This window comes from Tiliqua scincoides, chromosome 5 (assembly GCF_035046505.1).
Source record: "Tiliqua scincoides isolate rTilSci1 chromosome 5, rTilSci1.hap2, whole genome shotgun sequence".
Lineage (NCBI taxonomy): Eukaryota > Metazoa > Chordata > Lepidosauria > Squamata > Scincidae > Tiliqua > Tiliqua scincoides.
In genome coordinates this window covers 3,441,681-3,465,307 of record NC_089825.1, presented here as the reverse complement: position 1 = coordinate 3,465,307, position 23,627 = coordinate 3,441,681, and the positions used below count along the sequence as shown (strand labels likewise).

Below are 23,627 nucleotides of genomic sequence, written 5' to 3'. Positions count from 1 at the left end.
GCCATGCTACACAGTGATGGTCGCTAGTTTAGACAGCTGTAGAGAAAGATCATTTATCACACATTTTGATACACCTTTCTTCCAAGGAGCTCAGGGCAGCAGACATGATTCCTTCCCTCCTTTTGTCCTCACAACAACCATGAGGTAAGTGAGGCTGAGAGACAGCAACTGGCCCAGGGTCACCCAGGAAGCTTAACGGCTGAGCAGGGATCTGAACCTGAATCTTCCAGGTCTAAGTCTAATTCCTAAACCACTACACCATCCAGGCTGGATAAATCCATAGCACAGGAGGACGACTCTCAGTTAGGCAGGGCCACCCTGATCAGAAGCCAGTTGTTGGGGGACAACTGTTGTTGTTGACAGTTGTAGCAGGGCTTTCATTCACAGCTTCTTTGGCTATGCAAATAGTTTGGTGAAAAGTGGTATAAGCATCTTTTCCACTGGAATAAGCAATCTCTTCAGCTACGTTTCATAAGTTGAACCTTTTTTCCTAATTTTGTTCTTCAAATTGTTTTCATATGTTTTAAGTGTGCTTGCAAGCTGCTTAGTAGGCTTCCTAGAGGCACCTTGTAGTCCAATCTGCAAGTAGCATATTAAGGCACAGACCTCTGTGACAACCAGGAGGGCTGTTCCAGCTATCTTGGTCTTCCCCCTTGATCCCTAAGACTAAAACTTGCAGCCCTACTCCGAGACCAATAAGAGATCTGAAGGCTCGTCTGTGGGCCAGGTATTGTTATCGGCTCTGCAAATTCCGACAGGCTGCTATGACTTGGTTTTTGGTTCTCATTACAGAATCCTGAGGTTGCTCTCCAGATAAGTACCAAGCTCATCCAGATTACCAAAGCTATTCCCAGTGGAAGCGGGGTGGGGGAAGGTAAGGGTTTCCTTAGTTTTCACAATAATGAAAAAAAGCTTTGGAAGTCATTTTTTCAGAGTAAATTTGCAAATGCCAATTAAATCAGTTTATGCAAATTCATTTATTTTGCACAAACCTCTGCAAAATCTAATTTTGTGGCTATAGAATCCACGATCCCTTAAGTACAGAATTTGATACTGAATAGCTTTTAAAGAAAAAAAAAAGAACCAACACACATACCTTGGCCAGTTTGATGGCTTCATTGAGCTTATCCAGAGCACTCTGGAAGTAGATGACCTACGGGGGGGGGGGGAGATAAACACTTTCTCAAACCAGCTTTGCTGTACATAAAAGGTAACAAAACTGCCTAGGCAAACTCTCGAAAGTAGCCACAATACAGAGAGTCTTCTAGGAAGAGAGTGCAAGCCAAGACTTAATAGTCCCCAACCAGACCATTCTGCAGAGGAGACAGGAAAGGTGAGCCAATACTCCATTCCTCTTGACTGGGATGTTGAATACAAGACTTTGTACCAACATAAACAAAAGTGCTTTCTCTAATGTGGCGGAAGGAACACCAGGAGTTTAGGTAGGGCCAGTCCAAGTGCATAATAATAACAATAATAACTAGGTATTTATATACCTCCTTGCCTTACTCCTCTGACTTTATTCAAGGCGGTTTACATAGGCAGGCATTTCTAAATCGCTCAAGAGGATTTTTACAATCATAGAGGTTCTCTCTTTCAAGAACCAACAACATTTCAGAATGGATCTTCCTGGTCTGGTCTCACTTCTGGCCTCCAGTTCTCCCACGCAGGCTGACAAGCAGCTCCATCTCTCACATGGAGGGCAGCCAAGACGCTTCTTGCTCACACCAAGAGCAGGTGGAATCACTCAGCTCGGCTTGTCAGCTGCTTCAAGGTCTCGCCATTCTCAGCCATTCAGGGAGCTGCCAGTGTCCTCGAACTGGAAACCTTCTGATGTTATCTTCGGGCTAACGGACGCTCTACCCTCTAGACCAGACCTCCTTCCCGCATCAAACACTGTGCATCAAACACTGCCTCTCCTTACCAGATGCTCCTCCCACTCTTTAAACTGAAAAGCGGCACAAAGTAGAAAAGGAAGTGTGGAGAAGAGGAGGGTGCTAGGCCCGAGCAACCCAGTCCACTATGCAATGTCAGAGAGAGACGGTACCTTGGAGGTCATCCAGCCTACCCCTGCTCAGTGCAGGCAACTGCTACAGCCAACTTACCCTTTCCCCATACTTCTGCTGCTCTTCTGCCTGCTTACCCATGTGTAACTGTAAGGGAAGAGAAAATGAGCACAGCTGAGGCTGATAGAAGGCAAAACTGCAGGAAGGCAGAGATGACAATCCAAAGGATACGAGTAGGGGCAGAGACCAAACACACACCATTCCTCGGACACCAGCAAAGCACTAAGCTGTCTGTCCCAGTTGAGTCTGAGACACAGTGGATGGATTCTTCACGCTTTAGCACAAGGAGTACTGGTGCTTGGGACAAACCGAGTCCTCCGAGAATGGGCAGCAAAATGGCAGCTGCGTTTCAATGTAAGTAAGTGTAAAGTCATGCACATTGGGGCAAAAAATCAAAACTTCACATATAGGCTAATAGGTTCTGAGCCGTCTGTGACAGATCTGGAGAGGGATCTTGCGGTGCTGGTGGACAGCTCAATGAAAGTGTCAACCCAATGTGCGGCGGCGAAGAAGGCTAATTCCATGCTCGAAATCATTAGAAAAGGCATTGAGAAGAAAACGGCTAATATTAAAATGCTGTTATACAAATCAATGGTAAGGTCACACCTGGAGTAATGCATCCAGTTCTGGTCACCACATCTCAAAAAGGATATGGCAGTAATGGAAAAGGTGCAGAAGAGGGCAACCAAACTGATTACTGGACTGGGGCACCTTCCTTATGAGGAAAGGCTACAGTGCTTGGGACTCTTCAGTCTAGAAAAGAGGCACCTGAGGGGGGACATGATTGAGACATACAAAATTATGCATCACGGAACAGGTTACAAGTAATGATCGGTATGTGCAACCTCCTGATTTTGGAAGTAGGCTACCTCAGAATGCCAGATGCAGGAGGGGGTATCAGGATGCAGGTCTCTAGTTGACTTGTGTGCTTCCTGATGCATTTGGTGGGCCACCGTGAGATACAGGAAGCTGGACTAGATGGGCCTTTGGCCTGATCCAGCGAGGCTCTTTGTATGTTCACAACAGACGCCAAGCATGACCGCTCTTGGCACCACCAGGCAGGGCTGCAGAGGACCCCACCAGAAACTTGGACAACTGCTTCCAAGTCATGGTAGCAAGGGGACCTCAATGAACCCTGGCCTGACTCAGCAGAAAAAAGAGCCCCAAGTCCATTCAACACTCACGTGGGCCACCGCAGCAAAATAATAGATCTTCATCTGCACCAGCTTCTTCCAGTCCTTCTGAATCTTCCCCAGCAGGGAGGCTGTTTCGGAGTTCTCCAAAGCACGACAAGCTTCTTTATAGTAATCTACCACCTTGAGGGGGAGGGAGACCAGAGGCCAATAGCAGCAGGAATGTCTAAAGAATCTTTATCCCAGAGAGGAGGCATGTGGAAGACCCCTTGAGGACCAAGCTCACACACAACAGGTACCTTCCTTCTTGCACAGTGTTTGAGAGGTGCCCACACCACTGAGCTAGGAGCTTGGTATGTTAAACCCAGTCCAGGACTAAGCAGATAACTCTTCCATTTTCAAGCACAGTGCCCAGGCCCCCGAATTCCAAAGATCCTAACCCAACTCACCTGGGCACTGATTCTAGCCACCAGGAAGCTCTTGCGGTTGTCCAGCATTGACTTCTCCAAGAGGCACTCTTGAGCTTGGCCCTTTGGGGAACAAGAGAGAAACCGTGGAGACGGGCTAGTCAATGAAGGACAAAGGTCTCCTGTGATTAGCTTAACCCTTGTCAGCAAAAAGAGTCCCACTCAAAGCATGCAGCCAACAGAGAATGCGTTCTTGCCTCAAGCAAGCTCTCTCCTGGATGTGACTTTGAGATGTCACCCAAGTGTCCCACCCCTCAAAAAATGAAACCCACGAAGAGGCACCCAATTCTGCCTCCAATACAGAAGATTAAATAATTAATTAAAATACTGGCAGACTGCACTGCCACTGCTCACAAAGCCTAATTTTTGCTAATTATGAAGATATTTATGAAGATATTTTTTTCCTCTTCTTAAGCTATTTCTTTTCATATTTTTAATGATGTCTTTATATAGATATTTTTTCTTCATAAAAACCAGAACACACGAAGGATAAAAGCTGCAATTAACTCTGTCCATGGGAGTCTCTGTGCAGGTGGACGATGGAAACAAACAAAACAATGTCAAGCATCAACTTTACTCCCTTGCTCTGCCAGCATCAATAGTTTGCCTGAACAGAGAGTTTAGGGTCAAGACACAGCTGAAGCAGGCAGTAGGACCACTGTTCCCCTTCCACTACTGGATCCTAAGGGTCCTGTTGCTTGAAAGTGTGTAGACGTGCCTAACACCAACAGAAAGGAGGAGACATCAGGCTCCTCGAAGGCCTGGCTTCCCAAGGCAGCCCTTCAACAAACTAAGAGGTCAAATCAGGATTCTTACCAGCATGAGGTTGATGTTGAGGTTCAGGATCTGGTGGCTCATGTCCACGCTGTAGGAATGAGGAAAGTGGTCCCGTAGATATGTGAAAGCGCCAGCAGCACACTGAAAATGGGTGCAGGAGACCTTCATGCCCTACAACACAGCAAAAGTGAGATGGATTGGGTGAACAGAGAGAAGCTCTTTTCCCTCTCACACAGCACCAGAACCAGGGGACATTCACTAAAATTGACCGGTGGGAGAGTTAAGAGACAAAAGGAAATGTTTCTTTACCCAGTGCATAATCTGTGGAACTCCTTGCCACAGGATGTGGTGATGGTCTGGCCTAGAGGCCTTTAAAAGGGGATTGGACAGATTTATGGAGGAAAAGTCCATCACAGGTTACAAGTCATGATGGGTATGTACAATCTCCTGGTTCTAGGCTATCTCTGCACACCGGATGCAAGGAAGTGGCAACAGGACACATGTAACTTGTTCTCATGTGCTCCCTGAGGCATCTGGTGGGCCATTGTGAGATACAGAAAGCTGGACTTGGCCTGATCCAGCAGGGCTCTTCTTACATCCTGCTATCACTGCCTGTTCAGAACTCCAGAAACCCAACACTGGCAGGCCATCATTCATGGCAATTAGTCCCAAGTTTAGCAGGCCTGCTCTAGGGTGACCCAGGTATTAAAGAATTCCACAGTCCTATCAATTCTGGGGGTCCCAGGACAGAGTGGTTCTGTTGCAAAACTGGATGCCCAACCACAGGTGTGTGCAAAAGTCAGCTCCCTCTCACGCCACCACTTTGTTCCAAAGGGTAGAAATGGCAGGGTGTCATACCAAATCTCCAAAGCCAAAGCTAATCACCTGCAATGTTAAAGGGTTACTTTCTACTCACTTAGGCTTCCTCCCTCCTTGCTTCCCCTGCCCACCTGCAACCATGTCTTGTGCTAGGTCATCAGCAAATACTGGAGAGGACAGCAAATCTTTTTGCCTCCTAGGAACCGGAACCCCAAACCACTCTCTGCTGGAGAGGCCATGAACACTCTCAGGTTAGTACAGCAACCAACTCAAAGCCAAGCATCTCACCTCCTCAGATACCCTCTTGTCCATGGCTCCAAGCATGGAGTGCAAGGCACCTGAAGGGAGGGCGGAAAGGCATGAGTGAGTGATAGCAGCCTCCAGCCCCCAAACCAGATGGCATCAAGCCTACCACGAAATTCAGCATGCAGGGCTGCCCTACATCAGTATTCACGAGGCGAAGCACCTCACGCTTTGGGGACACAGGAAGAGGGGGGGATGAGGAAGCTGCCGCCGCCGCTGTTGCCTGGCATTTGCACAGCAGCCTCAACTCAGAATGAAAATAAAGTTAAAACAAATACAGGCAAACATGCAGCAGGTGGGCCATGGAGCAGGGTTCAACTGTGAGGAGGCTCTTGGTCTGAGAACAGAATGTGGGGAAAAAATTCCCTTGTGAAGTTGGACCACCCAGTGACAAACTGCACCTATGGCTGGTTGGACAGAGTCACAAAATCAAGGCCAGGTGACAGCTGCAATCTTCTGCCCACTGACACTCCGGTAACCGGGGAGAATGTTGCCCATTGGGACGCTGACCGTTCATTATAGTATTTTAAGGTTTTTAAATTTGCGTCAATGTTTGGATGAGAGCAGCCATTCTCAACAGGAGCAATGTGGCCCCCTGAGCAGCCCTGGAGCAGCTAAAAGGCGCACAGTGACTCAGGAAACTCAAATACATTGTGTGGGGGTATCCCTGGGGTATCCTTGTTTGACAAGGGGGCCATGGAACCTCAAAAGAGCTCCTAAGGGTCCAAAGCCCAAGAAAAGTCAAGAATGATTAGACTAGAGAATCTTGGGGTACGGCTTTTTCCTTGAAAAATTTCAAACATATGGAATGTGTTGTTTTATTCCCCATGTTCCTGCCTCACTGTCCCACTTGAAAAACAGCCTTTGTCTTCCTGCACTTCCCAGAATGTGGCATGCGGAGAAAGACACAGGCAGCCAGCCAAGTGCTCTCCTTTCAGCAGAAATTAATTTGGTAGCTGCCGCATCCCCAGTGGTGTGCAGGAGGACGTGTCACCAGCAGGCTCATTTCCCTGGCTCAAACTGAGGCAGGTCATCCTGGATGGCCAGCAATCAACTGGCAGGCACTGCAAATCAGTGGGTGGTGAGCAGAATTTTTGGAAAGGGGTTCCTCTGACTTAAAGGGCCGATTGTGGTCACTGGATGAGCCTGGGGCCTGCAGTCTTCTTGTTAAGCAGAGTGGGAGAAAGTCACTCCTGGCAGTCACAGCCAGGACACTTTCTGATGGATCATTCTGATTTGGTCTGATGTGCCACAAGGTCCTCTCTCTAAAGCCACTTTCCCTGCTGGAAACAGGTACACACAGGTTCAGCCCCAGATGGCCAGAACTTCCTCACCCAGGTTATAGAGGATGCAGGCCTGTTCATACTTGATGTCCTCATGAGTCACAGACTTGCCAGAGAAAATCTCAGTCCTGCAAACAGAGGGAGTTGATTGGAACATGGTCCAGGATACACGACTCCTTTCCCAGATCAGCCCCCACAAACACAGCTTATATTATCGTGCTGCGTCATCTCCCAACCCAGAAACTGCTCAGCTCCACAAAGCGCCTCTTGCTTGAGGCCCATGGAGTTTTCAGCTAGATTGAGGAAGTCCAGTCCAAGTCACCTGCATTCCAGATGACCACAACACAGGTTTTCCATCCTCTCTGCTACTGTGCCTACATGCTGCCTGGAAGAGGACTCAGAACATGTGCTGCTTATTTTCCCCTGTCTATCCACTCCATGTCTAGTCAGGCAACCTCTTCCCAGGTCCCTGCACTTGCTTCCCATCCCATCTCCAGGAAGTTTTCAGTCTTTACAGAGGGTCACCCCTACCCTGGCTCTACTTCCCCTTCCCGACACAAGCAATCCTGGCCATTTCTCACGCTAGCATTCAGGCCAGCTGTTTTGCTATCTCCCAGAAAGCTGCTCCCTACTTCTCTGCCAACTCTTACCAGGTGATGGGGACAGCAGCCTCATGCTCCGCCCCCATGGGGATGCGGCTCTGCAGGTAATGGAGCTGGCCAAAGTACTTCCGCAAAATGCTGCAGCCTTCAAAGTCCCGCGGCACATTCACGGCATTCTGTGGCAAGAGAAGAAAGCAACAGAACTCCAATGGCACTGGGAAGAAATCCAGTTCCCAAGATGGGAGAGACAACGACAATAAACCACATAACAGTCCTTCAGTGAACACCTTGTTGTTCATTTCTAATGGGAGCTACACGCCAGCCAAGACACATTCCATACAGCAATCAGAACAGCAACAGAGGAGCTCCTTTGGGGAAGCATCATGTTTTGCTAGAAACAAATGTGGTACAGTGGGCCCTTCTTACCTGTGGGCTCAGCATAAGGGGATCTGAATATCTGTGGATGCTCAGCCCATGGCTGGAGAGCCTCAGAGGATCTCCTGGATGCGACTGGAAGAGATATCTGGTCATGTCTGGGAGGCTTCTGAGTCTGGGAACCACAGGACCTCTAGAGAGTGGGGTGCAGCCCCAGGGGAGGAATTGCTGTGTTGCACACACCCTCTGCAGATCTCATTATTCACAGAAACTGGCATCTGTTGAAGATCCTGGGATGGCTTCCCCACAGGTACTGAGGGCCCACTGTGCCCTCCAGTGCTGGGAGAATGGAATATTCCTACCACAGCAAGGGATGGGAGATGTTAAAGTATGTGTCTCACATCACCAAGAACACAGTCACCAGACACAGGAATGACTGCATGGAAAAGTCCAAACTATTCTTAGGCTTTGTATTGGAATTGCGGAAGATCTGGCGAGGAGGTAGGATGTGGTGTCAGCAGTGGCCCCTTTAAGGGTAAGGCCTGGGCATTCAGCAGGGAGTGTGCTATACAGCTGCAGCCACTTGAAGGCAATAGGGCCCTCAGGCATAAAAGCACCTGATGAAGGGAGAGTTTGGTGTGGGTAACAGAAGGAAAAAAGCTTAAGGAAGGAGACTGGATTGACAGACTGAGGAACTAATGGTTAATTGACTACTGGAACTGCTGATGGACTGATGTGTGAATGGACTTTGGAGGCTGCTGGAGCAGAAACTGCTGGAGACACTGGAGTTTGTAGTGTGGCTCACACTTCCGAGACCTGAGGAGGACCAACGTGCTACTATAGTGACAGGAGAAGCTGCTGGCAGAAGAGGGGAGAAAGGAGGACCTCTGTAGGTTATATAGGTGAGCTATCCGGGTGGTGGGGTTCAGCAGTACTACAAGGCAGAACCAGGGTCATTTTGGGGGAAAGAGCTAATTAGCATAAGGTAGGCATAATTCTCCAGACAGAGCTTGGACTGAGAATCTGGCGGAACAGGCTTAGGGGCCAGATTCACAGATCAAGCTCCTGTCTCTGGCAGAAGTGTCTCCTTCCATGCCTCTATTTCCCTGTCACCTTCTGTCCACTCTGAAAGCTGCACTCAGCCGTGCTCCCTCCTGCCAAGTGCTGTGGTGCAACTCCTTCCACCACATGGATGATGGAGGTGCTCACCTGACGGAGCTGATCCAGCTTCTTCAACTCTTCATTGTAGTTCTCTGGATTCTCACCATAGTTCTTCAGGACAAACTGGAGGGATGAGAAAAAGGAAGGCATACAGCTCATATCTAAGATTCTGTCAGCCTGAGACTCTGTGAAGCTGCCTTCTGCCAAGTCACAGCGCTGTCCCCCCACCCAGCTCAGTCCTGGCTCTCTAGGGTCACGCCAGGCACCCTTCCAAACTCCACCTTGAGATAACAGAGATTGATGCTAAGGCCTTCTGCATGCACCTGCCTTTGACCTGCTTGGGATAAAGAACTGCTCAGTGTCCATTTTTGTTTGGAGAGAGATCCAGAACTGTCATCTTCTTGTCCTGCATCTGAATCCAGATACTATTCCAACTTTGAATGCTCCCCTCTCTCAAAATATTTATCTCCCATACAAAGTGAGGTGGGAGACACACTGTCATCAAGCTCTTCAGAAACATTCAGAGGCCACCAGCAGGCGGTTCCACACACAGAGACCAGGAGGTAGGGGTTTTATTACCCAGAATAAAGTATGGCAAGAACTGCAGCCTAATTCCATCTCTGGATAGAATGTGCCCCCTTTTAGAATAATTTGTACATCTAATCCTCCCTATCCTGAGGGAGGATCAAGGCTGAAGACTCAGGATAAAAATTAAGCCAAGTCATTGCTGCCCAGGGCTAGGCTTCACTGACCAAGTGACAGACGAGCTTTCCTCTCACACACTCTAGTAAGATGTCTAAAAGGATTAGCTAAATTGTTTTGACATCCACCTGTATGAGGAAGGGGACGTTCCTACCTCCCCATTTGCTTAGGGATTGAATGGCAAGACATTTGATGACTTCAAGCAAGGTTCTCACAAGGAACTTTAGCAAAATCATCTGGGGGGCACCTGCACCATGTGCTGCCTCTAACAGAAGTTAGGGGGCTCAGCTAGGGGTAGGGCCTTTTTGGGGTGGCACTGCAATTATGGAATTATCTCCCTCAGAGTTAAGAGAGCTAAAAACTTTTTTTTAAAACTTCACTTAGCATTTTAAGGGACTAGGAGGTGAACTGGTTTATGGCTGCACTGCAGTTTTACAACTGCTCTCTAGCTGTGTTCTGTCTTCTCTTGTGCATTGGGGAGAAAATCTTTATTTTCAGCTGCTATTTTAAACGATATTGTTATTTACTTACAATGTGGCTGCTATGATCAACGGCAATTGTGCCGTTTTGGATTACGTCATGCAATTTGTACGCGATTATGTTTAAAATGGTGAGCCACCCTGAGTTCTGGAAATGCAGCACAAATCTTTTAAGAGCTAAATAAATATTCTCTGCATGCAGACGTAAATTAAACTAGTCTTGAGCTGCTGGAGAACCTTCCATGGTGTATGGAGCATCTCCACCACATTATATCACAGCGGGTCTTTGTGCCAAATGCGAACAGACCACTGGACCAAGCACACCCTGCCTATGGCTACCAGGTACCCCTGCAGCCAGTCAAGTCTACATCAAAGCGACTATGCAGGTCTGCTAGAAAAGTGGGTAGGCACCAACAGACACACACAGAATATCTCTCAGGAAATGCGTCTTCCTTCCTACAGCCGACATGCACTGCTCCCTGTCTGACGCTCAGTGGATCACATGGGCAATTCCAGGCACAATCCAATGTGCCAACAAGGACTACTGAAGCCCTGGACGTCCTGGGACTTGGAGGCGGAAAGGGCCGCCTCCTTCCATACGAGTCAGTCTGTCCACTGAGCTCAGCCAAAGCTCTTCCGCTTATTGCACCCCAAAACAGAGGGTGGCCGGTGGGATGCGGGAGAGGGGGTTCTCTCTGCAATTCTCTGCCATGGGAGACATTTAACCCCCTCCTTCCTGGCATCCGACCACTCAGTGACAACATTTATATTTAACATGTGACTCATTTGTTCAATATATTATATTCAATTGCTTCTTTTTTGTGGGGTTTGAGGAATACAGTGGTGCCTCGCAAGACGAATGCCTCGCGCAACGAAAAACTCACGAGACGAAAGCATTTTTGCAATTTTTTGGTGACTCGTAAGACAAATTTTTCTATGGCCGTGCTCTGCAAGACAATTTTTTTTGCATTTTTTTGGTTTGTTTTAAATCGCACAACCATTAATACCCAGGTCATGTTTAAAAAGTTGAAGTTTTGTGCTTGAAATTTTTGAAATCCTCTGTACAGTATGTATGCCTTTAAAGAGCACTTAATAAACACTTTGTAAACCAAATTTGACTTTGTTCTGACTTTTTTTGCCCATAGGAACACATTAATTAATTTTCAATGCATTCCTATGGGAAACCACGCTGCGCAAGACGAAATTTTCGCAATACGAAACGACTCGCGGAGCGAATTAATTTTGTCTGGCGAGGCACCACTGTATTTGAAACTGTCATATTACAAACAATTTTTAAAAATGAAATTAAAATGTGTTAAAAAAATCCTTTGGTTGAAGTAGAATAGGACAGCCAGCATGCTGACTCCTCAGTGATTTTCTCTGCCCCCTCCACTGCCCTATGCTAAGATTTTATGGGCTGTGGCCCCTTTTCTGCCTTAGTTTGGTGTGGCATTAATTTGCAGAGGCCATTTTTGGGACCACCAGGTGGCACATGAATTCTATAGATAAATAGCAAAAACATAAACTTTCCTTTTCCCAAAGTCACCAAGCAGAGAAGTGCCACACAATTCCTTGACATCAAAGCTGCAATTTCTGTGGCCCTCCGTGCCTCTGAGGTCTTATGCCATCCTCGGAGCTTCCCGCTTGTCAACATCCCGCAGGCACTAACAGGCTGGGCCAGAAAGGCTTGTGCTGCCTCATTCCTTGCTCATAGCCAAACATAGGCATGTTGTGGCCCAGACAAAAGGTCTCTTTAATGGCAGAAACAGCTGTGTTTCCAGAGAGATTAAGAAGCATGTACACAGCAACTTTAACAAACAGTGGATTTTATCATACTTATTCTGTCCACCATCTGGTTAAACAGTCCCTCTTGCGCCCTTTTCACAGAAGAGGAGGCTGAAAAATAACTGCTCCAATCTTGTGATGGAAGCCAGGTACCAGGTTCACAAGTGACATAAAGCAGAGATACAGTCATGCTTTGACAATACCAACTGAGCCAGCCGAATAATCTTTTCATGTGTTTGGGCATCTGTGCACTGTTTGCACACAACTGGGACAGACTTCATGAGAGCATCTTTCCCAGTGTTATCCAGAAAATCCACAGCAGAAACAGAGCTGTCACTCATATCACCCCAGTTCTAATCCCCCCCCCGCCAGCAATATTGCAAGTCAAACGTGCCCAGCACCAATAAGAACAGACCATTTGGTAGGTACCTTGATTATCCACACAGAAAGGCACAATATATAATGTTGGGACAAAATAAAACACAGTCCCTGATAGAAGGTATGACCTTAGACTCAACAGGAAAAACTCAGGATAGTGGTCCACTGAACCCTTGATACAAGCATAGCAGACATCCATCACCAGGCCATGGTAAAAAAATCCTAAGTAGAGGCTCAGTCCAGTCCACCACTCCGGAGGGTCCTGCTCTTTGTAAGGAAAACAACAGCTTGAGAATTCTGGATATCTCCATGGAAAGAGATCCTTCTCCCTGAGGGAAGGAGTGGGAGATTGACTTCTGCACACAGAATGTGAGGGAACATTAATAAGGCATGTTCCTTAGTGAGATGATGTACACCAGTAGTTCCTAAACTTTTTCAGCTGGTGACTCCCTTGACCTACTGGACCACTGGCCATGGCTCCCCATTGGGGCTACAATCCTATACATTTGTGAGGATTCCACTGATCCCCCAGGCTGGTTTTCACAGTTCGGGAACCAATGATATACAAGAACTGCTTTAGACAGATACAATGCAATGTAAGCCTCATGTTGGAACATGCTCCTTACTACAGAAGTGCCACATGGTGTCAAAGTGCTTGGCTCTGCCATGATCAGCCAGAATGAAGACCCTCTGGTTTCCACAGGATATGCTTCTAGAGGAAAAATCCATCACGGGTTACAAGCCATGATGTGCATGTGCAACCTCCTAATTTTAGAAAAGGGCTATGTCAGAATGCCGGGTGCAAGGGAGGGCAGCAGGATGGGGTCTCTTGCTGTCTTGTGTGCTCCCTCAGGCATTTGGTGGGCCGCTGTGAGATACAGGAAGCTGCACTAGATGGGCCTATGGCCTGATCCAGTGGGGCTGTTCTTAGGTTTTTAAGACTTGTGTAGGGGTGTCTGGCAGGCTGGGGGAGAAGGCAGCTTCTGCTTGGGGATGGCCCTGTTTGGGGCCCCGCAGGAGGCCTCAGGGGGAGAGGGTTAAGTCACCCTGGTCATCCTCCTCTCTGGCATAGGCCTTTAGACTAAGCAGGAGCTGTTGGAGACACAGCCTTCTGCCTCTCCTGGCTTTTCTGCCCTCATTATGGGCCTCCTGTCAGTTATATAGGCTGCTTCCTTCTCCAGCCCTGCCCCTTCCTTACTGGGGAAGGCATAAAAGGGACCCCGCCCAGGGCATCTCTTCTGGTTGTTACCTCCCTTGTCTCTCCCTCCTCCCTGACCTCTTACTGGGTAAGGTCCTTCTGGACTCCCACCTCCTCCCCAACATCAGGTGCTCCAGCCAGGGAGAAGTGCCCTGTCAGCAGGTTTCTCCCCATGAGCTGGGAATGTGGGACAGACTTGTTGGCTGTTGTTGAGCAGACTTGCCTTCGCTGGGCAGCTCTCCCTCTTGCCTGGCCAAGTTGCCTTCCCCTTGTGTCTCCTTGGCCCCCTCACAAAGTAAGTTTGGGTCTGGCTCCCCGCCAGGGCACCCCGACAACTTGCAGGGTGCAGGCTTAGCCTTCTGCTCAAAACAGGCCAGATTTCTCACCCACAGCAAGAACCGGTTCTCTCTTCCGAGGGCCCCGGCTCGCTTGCACCCGCGCACTGAGAATCTGGAGGCCGCACTGGAGGCAAGGCTGGCGACAGGCACTGGAGAGACTGCCCCAGAGGGGGTTCACCTCACCTGCACCCGGCAGGCGGTCCTTCCGCTCAGGTTCATGCACCTGCTGAGGCTCTTGGAGCCACCGTACCTTGGCGGCTGTGACTCCAGGACGTGTGGTGGGTGGGGAGGCAGAGCTTCCCCAGGAAGCCCGTCGAAAAGCAGCGCCGCCGCTGCGGGAGGCACCCAAGCGCCCACAACCCACATGCGTTTGCGTGGCCCCCTCTGCGACCCCCTCCATACACGCGTGGGTTGTGGGCACCTGGGTGCCTCCCGTGGCAGCGGCGGCGGTGCTGCTATTCGAAGGACTCCCTGGGGAGGCCCTGCCTCCCCACCCACTGTGTGTGCCTCAGAGGGGGTGAGGGCCCAGGGGGAGCAGCCTGCCCAGAGGCCCCCCCGGCCAGAGGCCCCCCTTCCCCAGGCCTCTCCCGGGGAGGGCAGCAGCTGCCCCAGCAGCCTGGGGGCAGAGGGCCGCCCCGACCGGGCCCCCGCCCGCGGCCTCCCTGCCCTCAGGCCTCACCTTCTTGACGGCCTGGTGGAAGCCGAACTCGCCGGCCTCCTTCAGGTCCAGCCAGATCATGGGCATGCGGGGCACCGCCTCCATGGCGCCGCGGGCCTCCGAGCGCAGCCGACGCGGCGGGGGGCACCTCCCTGACCGACTGACTGCTGGGCGCGCCCCTCCCACTCAGCACCGGAAGTCTGACGTGCGCCCGCCGCACGGCCTGCTGGGAAAGGTAGTTCCGGCGCCCCCGAGCGCACGTGGCCGACGTAGGCGGTTCGGAGCTGGCCAGGTGCGCGCAGCCGCTCTCGTGGTGCGGGGTGTCGCCTGCTGCCTGCCGCTTTCGCGACCCACCACGGCTTGGCGCGGAACCCACAGTTTGGGAACCGAAGGGCCCGCCCTCTGCTGGTCTCACAGAGGGGAGCGGGGGGAGCCTTGGGACAGAGCCCCCTCTGGGCGCCCCAGCAGGGAGGGAGCCTCTGGCTGGGCTTCTCCAGGCGCGGGGAGCAGCGGAGGCACGGCATGATGTGGAGGAGCCGCAGCGGGGATGCCCTGCTCGCGCCCCGCCCTCCGCCGCCTCCCCCTCGGGGGTCCCTGGAAGGCTGAGCCGAGCAGCCTCCCTACCCTGCAGCTGGGCAGATGCCTGCGAAATCCATGCAGAGCTGTCCGCAGCATCCATGCAGTGGCGTAGCTGGAGGGAGGCGGAAAGCAGCCCGTCCCTTCAGAGCCATTCCCGTCGGGGGCCACAACGAATCGCACGGCTTTCTCCCTGCCCGCCCACCGGGAATGGCTCCGAAGGGAGGACCGCTTTTCCGCCCCCCTCCAACTACGCCACCGCATCCACGTGCCTCTGAATGGGAAGGTCCCACGTGGATCAGTGCGGTGGCGAAGCTGGAGGGGGGGGCGCAGTGCTCAGTGTGGTAGGGAGCATGCGAGCGGCCCCGCCACACTGAGCACGCTGCCCCCCCAGCTATGCCACCGCCTGCCAGCACCAGGGCTTCATGCAGAGGGTCCTTCCTCAGCCCTTCCCCCAGCCAAGGTTTGAACTGGAACCTTCACCAGGCAAAGCGGGTTCTTTACCAGCACACTTGGGTCTGTCCCCTGAATGGCGGTGTTTGGGTGTTTGGAGTTCAGCTTCCTTAGAATCGTTCTCATTTTAAAGCAGGGGTGTCCAAGCTTTGTGGCAGGAGGGCCACATCATCTCTCTGACACTGTCCGGGGCCAGGGAAAGAAAGAATTAATTTACATTTCAAATTTGAATAAATGTACATAAATGAATTTATTAGAGATGGAACTGATATGAATGAATGAAGGTCTTGCAACAGCTCAAGGCCTATATAAGCCCTTTCCTTTGCTACCCCTGCTGCATCACAAATGTGAAACAGTAAGCAGTGGAGGGAGACCTCGTCCCACAGTTCATGTGAGAGGTCAAACAGTTGGCCATCATGCTGAGAGCAGTTGCATCAGACCAGCATGGCTCCCACAAGTATCTGGAGGGCCAGAGGCTCATTGGAGACTGGGGCCTCACTGAGGGCCTGTCACACACTTAGGGGGGTTTGGGGTGCTCAGAGTTCTTGGTTCTCGAACCCTAAAGCCCTCAAGGCCCCTCTGTTTAGTAGTATTGCCACCACCCTGTACGTGCCAGTGTCTCAGTCCAGGGACACTGAGACCCAATAGGCTTAATTCTATCCCTTGCAGGCACTGAGTGCTTTCTCCAATTAAAGCTTCAGTCCTCAAGTTACTAGACCTCAATGAGTACTTGGTAGCTTGCGAAACGGCTAGGCAGGATTCTGAACCTTTGTCCCCAACAGACAATGAAACAACTTCATAAAAGAGAGATTGTAGTTTATTAAATACATAAAGTTACATACCCAGGCTCCTCAGCATCATCAGATCCTTCCACAAGGACATGTCGATGGCTCAACATCAGACCCCTTTGACATCCGAAGCGGTGTGAAGCAGGGCTGTGTTCTTGCACCAACCTTGTTTGGGATTTTCTTCGCTGTCATGCTGAAGCTGGCCTTTGGAACTGCAACAGAAGGCATCTATCTCCGGAACAGATCAGATGGAAAGTTCTTCAACCTCTCCAGACTAAGAGCAAAGTCCAAAGTCCAGCTGAAATGTCTGCGTGACTTCCTCTTTGCCGACGATGCAGCTGTCACTACCCACTCTGCCAAAGATCTCCAGCAGCTCATGGATCGTTTTAGCAAGGCCTGCCAAGATTTTGGACTGACGATCAGCCCAAAGAAAACACAGGTCATGGTTCGGGATGTGGACTCACCTCCCTGCATTACAATCTCTGCGCAAGAACTGGAGGTTGTCCATGACTTTGTGTACCTTAGCTCAACGATCTCCGACACTCCTTCTCTCGATACTGAGCTAAACAAATGCATCGGTAAAGCAGCTACCACGTTTTCCAGACTCACAAAGAGAGTCTGGTCCAACAAGAAGCTGACAGAACATACCAAGATCCAGGTCTACAGAGCTTGCGTCCTGAGTACACTTCTGTACTGCAGCGAGTCAGGACTCTCCGTTCACAACAGGAGAGGAAACTGAACGCTTTCCACATGTGCTGCCTCCGGCGCATTCTCGGCATCACCTGGCAGGACAAAGTTCCTAACAACACAGTCCTGGAACATGCTGGAATCCCTAGCATGTATGCACTGCTGAAACAGAGACGCCTGCGTTGGCTCGGTCATGTCGTGAGAATGGATCATGGCCGGATCCCAAAGGATCTCCTCTATGGAGAACTCGTGCAAGGAAAGCGCCCTACAGGTAGACCACAGCTGCGATACAAGGACATCTGCAAGAGGGATCTGAAGGCCTTAGGAGTGGACCTCAACAAGTGGGAAACCCTGGCCTCTGAGTGGCCTGCTTGGAGGCAGTCTGTGCAGCATGGCCTTTCCCAGTTTGAAGAGACACTTGGCCAACAGTCTGAGGCTAAGAGGCAAAGAAGGAAGGCCCATAGCCAGGGAGACAGACCAAGGACAGACTGCACTTGCTCCCAGTGTGGAAGGGATTGTCATTCCCGAATCGGCCTTTTCAGCCACACTAGACGCTGTTCCAGATCCAGCATTCAGAGCGTGACACCATAGTCTTTCGAGACTGAAGGTTGCCTATACTATAAGGTTACATAAGGCAGCAAATGCTAGAGGCATAAACATCTAGGAAACATATCAGCAATAAAATAATAATGCTAGCTGGCTATCTCTATTAATCCCTATCTCTCACCTGTGTCAGTTACTCTTCTAGATCTTTTAGCTCCAGGCTACCTGTGAGGCCAGATGCCCATGGTAGACAATGGAGCTCACCACGTGTAGGATGTTGTACCCAAAACCTCTCTCCAAGAAGGGACCCAGACACCCCCTTGCGCCCTCATTATTATACTTCTTATGCTAATAGTACTGAGGTGACTTCATACTTATTTAGACTGTCTAATCAGAAACTTTTGAGGACAGAACCTTCTCAAAGTGGGCCTGGTTGCCAGCCCTCTTAGTTCTTACCCCTCCCAACTGGAGATCCACAGATGCATTTCATCAGCTTGATAAGGCACCTTTCTGTCTGCAAAGATGCTACATTCCAATGGGTTGCACGAATTCTTGTCTGTCCTTTCTGGTCAGCAGAGGAGAGACAACAATCTTCGTTTGTTTACTCACATTCTTGCAGCTAGGAACTGCTGGCAACTTCTCCATTACTGACTTAGTTTGGTTCAGGCTCTACATGCTAACCAAAGCCTAACATGTACATATTCATGACAGGGCCAGATTGGGAGTCCTCAAGGGCCGCAAGTGGCTCCAGGGCCGGGGTTTGGGCACCCCTGTTTTAAAGCAAAAACCAAGTTTCTAGTTCAGGATAAGCTGGAAATTGCAATATCTGTAAAAATGCCAGAAGACAAAGAGAAAGTGAGGGTTGAATAAGATTTCTAGCAGTCAAGGGATGAGGCTTCTGTGCCTAGCGCAGCTTCTTGTCCTATCCTATGACTAAATCAGAATTCACCTTTTTTCCAGGCGTATTTTCCTATTTTCCAGCAGCTGACACGGGCAACATCAAGGGGATGTATGATGGTATCAAGCAGGCCCTAGGTCCAAGACAGAAGAAAATTGCCCCTCTGAAGTCTGCAACAGGCGAGGTCATCCAGGATCGGGCGCAGCAGATGGAACGCTGGGTGCAGCACTACTCTGAGCTATATTCCAGAGATAATGTAGTCACTGAAGAAGCGCTGAACAACATTGAGTGTCTGCCTGTGTTGGAGGAGCTTGACAGTGAACCAACCCTAGAAGAACTTCACGTGGCCCTGGACTCCCTTGCCTTTGGCAAGGCACCAGGAAAAGACAGCATCCCTGCTGAAGTCCTAAAGTGCTGCAAAGAGATCATCGTCACTGAGCTGCATGAAATCCTCTGTCTCTGCTGGAGAGAAGGTGGGGTACCTCAAGACATGAGGGATGCAAACATCATCACGCTGTACAAGAACAAAGGTGACAGGGGTGACTGCAACAACTACCGTGGCATCTCTCTCCTTAGCGTTGTAGGAAAGCTGTTTGCCCGAGTTGCACTAAAGAGGCTCCAGGTACTTGCAGAGAGCGTCTATCCAGAATCGCAGTGCAGATTCCGAGCCAACAGGTCCACCACTGATATGGTATTCTCCCTTAGACAACTGCAGGAAAAATGCAGGGAACAACGACAGCCACTCTTTATAGCCTTCATAGATCTCTTTGGCTTTCGACCTGGTCAGCAGGGACGGCCTCTTCAAGATTCTCCCCAAGATCGGATGTCCACCCAGGCTCCTCAGCATCATCAGATCCTTCCACAAGGACATGAAGGGCACTGTTGTCTTCGATGGCTCCACATCAGACCCCTTTGACATCCGAAGTGGCGTGAAGCAGGGCTGTGTTCTTGCACCAACCTTGTTTGGGATTTTCTTCACTGTCATGCTGAAGCAGGCCTTTGGAACTGCAACAGAAGGCATCTATCTCCGGACCAGATCTGACAGAAAGCTCTTCAACCTCTCCAGACTGAGAGCAAAGTCCAAAGTCCAGCTGAAGTGTCTGCGTGACTTCCTCTTTGCCGACGATGCAGCTGTCACTGCCCACTCTGCCAAAGATCTCCAGCAGCTCATGGATCGTTTTAGCCTGCCAAGATTTTGGACTGATGATCAGCTTAAAGAAAACACAGGTCATGGTTCAGGATGTGGACTCACCTCCCAGCATTACAATCTCTGCGCATGAACTGGAGGTTGTCCATGACTTTGTGTACCTTGGCTCAACGATCTCCGACACTCTTTCTCTCGATACCGAGCTAAACAAACGCATCGGTAAAGCAGCTACCACGTTTTCCAGACTCACAAAGAGAGTCTGGTCCAACAAGAAGCTGACGGAACATACCAAGATCCAGGTCTACAGAGCTTGTGTCCTGAGTACACTTCTGTACTGCAGCGAGTCATGGACTCTCCACTCACAACAGGAGAGGAAACTGAACGCTTTCCACATGCGCTGCCTCCGATGCATTCTCGGCATCACCTGGCAGGACAAAGTTCCTAACAACACAGTCCTGGAACGTGCTGGAATCCCTAGCATGTATGCACTGCTGAAACAGAGATGCCTGCGTTGGCTCGGTCATGTCGTGAGAATGGATGATGGCCGGATCCCAAAAGATCTCCTCTATGGAGAACTCGTGCAAGGAAAGCGCCCTACAGGTAGACCACAGCTGCGATACAAGGACATCTGCAAGAGGGATCTGAAGGCACATCTGCAAGAGGGATTTGAAGGCCTTAGGAGTGGACCTCAACAAGTGGGAAACCCTGGCCTCTGAGCGGCCTGCTTGGAGGCAGGCTGTGCAGCATGGCCTTTCCCAGTTTGAAGAGACACTTGGCCAACAGACTGAAGCAAAGAGGCAAAGAAGGAAGGCCCATAGCCAGGGAGACAGACCAGGGACAGACTGCACTTGCTCCCGGTGTGGAAGGGATTGTCACTCCCGGATTGGCCTTTTCAGCCACACTAGACGCTGTGCCAGAACCACCTTTCAGAGCGCGATACCATAGTCTTTCGAGACTGAAGGTTGCCAATATAATAATTTCCTATGCTTGCAAAAATTCAAAAGTTAGTGGCCATATCCCTTGGCCCATTTAGGCACTGTCACTGGCAATCTGATGTATGATGTATTTTAGTCCTTGCTGACTATAGATTTTACTGAATTCCATTCCATTACCTGGGAGTAAGTCCAACTGAAATCAATAAGGCTTATTTCTGAATGTATATACCTAGAACTGTTCTGTGGATATACACAGTGGAGTACCAGCAAGACATCACTGTACACAATCCTATGCATCTGTTTGTGTGCATTTCTGTTAGTGTACAGAATGTGTGATGGTGTTAGGCGTGCAGGAATTCTGTTTTACTCCATCGGATTAGGCTGGTTGGGCCATTGGCAACTAAAAGGCACTGGGTGTTCCTTCCAAGGACAGCAGATGTCACTAAAGAGCCTCAGAATCTCCCAGGCAAGGAAGGTTTGCTGCAGAGCAGCCAGTTTCAGAGTGCAATGCAATATTTGCATTTTTATAGAAATTGTTTTGTTTTAAACAGAAAGAAAAAAAAAACATATTTTAAAATTAAGGGTATGTTAGAATTGTGGTCTTGATACCTCATGTAGCCTTGGATCCCTTCAGTGAGAAAGCCAGGTAAGGATACTGTAAGTAAATAAAAAAAATAAACGTGATCAATCAGGGCTTTTTGCACCTGTTCCCTCCAGGCCATGGATGACTCTCACAAACAGAAACAGAACACTGGGTGATATGAACTTTTGCCCCAATAAAATGCCCATGAAGATTTGTCAGTGTTGCTTGTCCCCAGTGTCTGATTTGAGAGTTGCCTTTCTGTGGAGCAGAAAGACAATGAAGGGACCAATCCTCAGCTTCCCAGTGCTGGTGGTGTAATTCACAGGCCCATACAACCTATAACAGCTAGACACAAACAGCCTCCTGGGAGGAGACTTGGAGCCCAAGCCTATGCATGTCTACTCAGTTGTACGTCCCATATTCAATGGCACTTACTCTCAGGTAACTTGGATAGGATTGCAGCCTGACTGGTGTCTCAGCTATGAAGAGCTCCCCAGCAGTATTGGCCTTAACTATAGGGACCCAGTAAAAGCTATAAGGCTTAAGCTATATAAGCTATAAGGCTTAACCCAAACAGTAGAGTGGCCAAGCAGCAAGACTGAATTTAGAATGGCAACAATGCCAGAAACTCACAACAAATACAAGCTTATTTATTAAGAAATAAACTGTTACAGCTCTCTCTAAGACAAAAGAAAGACCCGGATGGCAGTAAGAAGGAGGGATTGATCTAGGACTTTTAGCTAAGACAGCCAACAGGAACGTCCTGGTTCAGAGGCTGGAGGGCAAATAGTGTCCTCCTTCCCACAAGGCAAACCCACAAGCAGGGACAAGAAAGCAGTCGCCCTCCCCTGCTTTGGCCTGGTCCAGAGTGGCTCTTCCTGCATTGGTCAGACTAGATGACTTTTGGTCTGACCTTCCAGCACTGGGAGATTCTGTGGCTCTCCTTCCCAGTTTGCTTACTCCTGAATTGCTCTGTCCTTTCCTGCTGCAACGTCATTCCAAGGGGCTTGGGAGCAGCTGCTGGGGCTGGCTCTGGCCCCCCTCTTTTTGCCATGGAATTATCCTCCAATATGGGCAGCCCACATGCTGTTATGTGACTCCCTTCAACACTGAGGTGTCTTATTTTATCTGTGCTTGTTTTTAGCATTTATTTTCTTGTTTGTGCAGCCTGCGCCTCCCCTTCCTTGAGTCAGACTGACAAGGGCACCACCAGAATAGGAAGGCAGCAGAAGGCAGGGGCCTATTTTTAATGGGAGTGAGACAAAAATGTTAATTACCTTCACATTTCAGCTCCCTGGTGCTGATCCTTCTAAAGCGGCAAGGGATGGGGGAACAAGTCTGGCAGCTGAAGGAGGCAAAATGGCTTCATCCGTGCACAGTCAGCATGGGCTGTGGTCCTGGGGTTGCACAGGAGCACTGCTGCACCTCTCAGTTCTCTCCAGCAAGAGGCCAGACCACTGCTGTTCCTCTACTTTCATCAGAGACATGGACAGGATATGGAAGTCTATGAAATGCTGCTTGCTGAGTGGAAAGTCAAGAGATGTGGTTGTCCCTCTCTCACATTAATCATTTAGACCTTCCAGTGAAATGGATTGGCAATAGCCTTCAGGGCAGACAAATTGACACAGTGTGGAATTCACTGATAGAACCTGCTGCCTCAAGGTGCAATGATGCTCTCTTGCTTGGATAGCTTTCAATATCAAGGACTGAATTAGAGAAACTCCTGGTGGAGGTGGGAGCTTTCTACTGTCTGCGACTGTGAGTCAGTTTCAAAAGCAGGCCGGGTGGTGCTGGACTGAAGTGCACAAAACTGAACATGGTAGAGGAAGTGGCACTTGAGCCTGGGGCATCCAATGAAACGGACCTGCAAGGGATTCAGATTAACAGCCAAACCAAAACCCTTCTTCACAAGGTGTATCCTGACGATGGAATTTGCTGCCACAAGATGTGCTGATGGGACCCGGCTGAGGGGCCTGTAAACCAAATGGGGCAGGGGGGAGAGGTGATCAGACACTTGCTGGACACCAGTCCATGGCTAGAGGGTTGAGTTCAGCCTGACTTGGGGGTCACAAACTGTGCACCCAGCTACAAGCCCTCAGAGCTGAGACAAAGGCATGGGGGGGGGATGTGATTGAGACACCAGTGGCGTAACTGACGGTGGGCAAGCAGCCCCTCCCTTCAGAGCCATTCCCGGTGGGGGGAGCAAAACGGAGCCGTAGACTGCTAGACTGGGTGCTCCGCCCCCTCCAGCTATGCCACCGTGAGACATACAAAATTATGCAGGGGGGGGTGGATAGAAGGATGTTTTTTTCCCTCTCACACAACACCAGAGCCAGGGGACATCCACTAAAATTCAGTGTCAGGGGAGTTAGGACAGATAAAAGAAACTATTTCTATACCCAGCATGGAATTAGTCTGTGGAACTCCTTGCCACAGGATGTGGGGGTGGCATCTGGCCTAGGGCACAATCCTATGCATGTCTACTCAGAAGCC

At 49.9% G+C, this 23,627-nt stretch overlaps 1 protein-coding gene across 1 annotated transcript in view; it reads right to left on the bottom strand.

Moving 5' to 3' along the window:
• PTPN23 (protein tyrosine phosphatase non-receptor type 23) overlaps window positions 1-14,683 on the bottom strand; it is a 35,915-nt gene extending 21,232 nt beyond the window's left edge. Inside the window, exons 1-10 of the mRNA XM_066628912.1 lie at window positions 14,546-14,683; window positions 9,035-9,109; window positions 7,499-7,626; window positions 6,900-6,976; window positions 5,551-5,600; window positions 4,483-4,614; window positions 3,649-3,729; window positions 3,251-3,382; window positions 2,106-2,153; window positions 1,097-1,153 (exon numbers count right to left, since the gene is read on the bottom strand). Of these exons, the coding sequence (XP_066485009.1) occupies window positions 1,097-1,153; window positions 2,106-2,153; window positions 3,251-3,382; window positions 3,649-3,729; window positions 4,483-4,614; window positions 5,551-5,600; window positions 6,900-6,976; window positions 7,499-7,626; window positions 9,035-9,109; window positions 14,546-14,629 (864 nt within the window). The 5' untranslated portion in view covers window positions 14,630-14,683. The remainder of the gene's footprint in view (window positions 1-1,096; window positions 1,154-2,105; window positions 2,154-3,250; window positions 3,383-3,648; window positions 3,730-4,482; window positions 4,615-5,550; window positions 5,601-6,899; window positions 6,977-7,498; window positions 7,627-9,034; window positions 9,110-14,545) is intronic.
• Window positions 14,684-23,627: the final 8,944 nt, after the last annotated feature.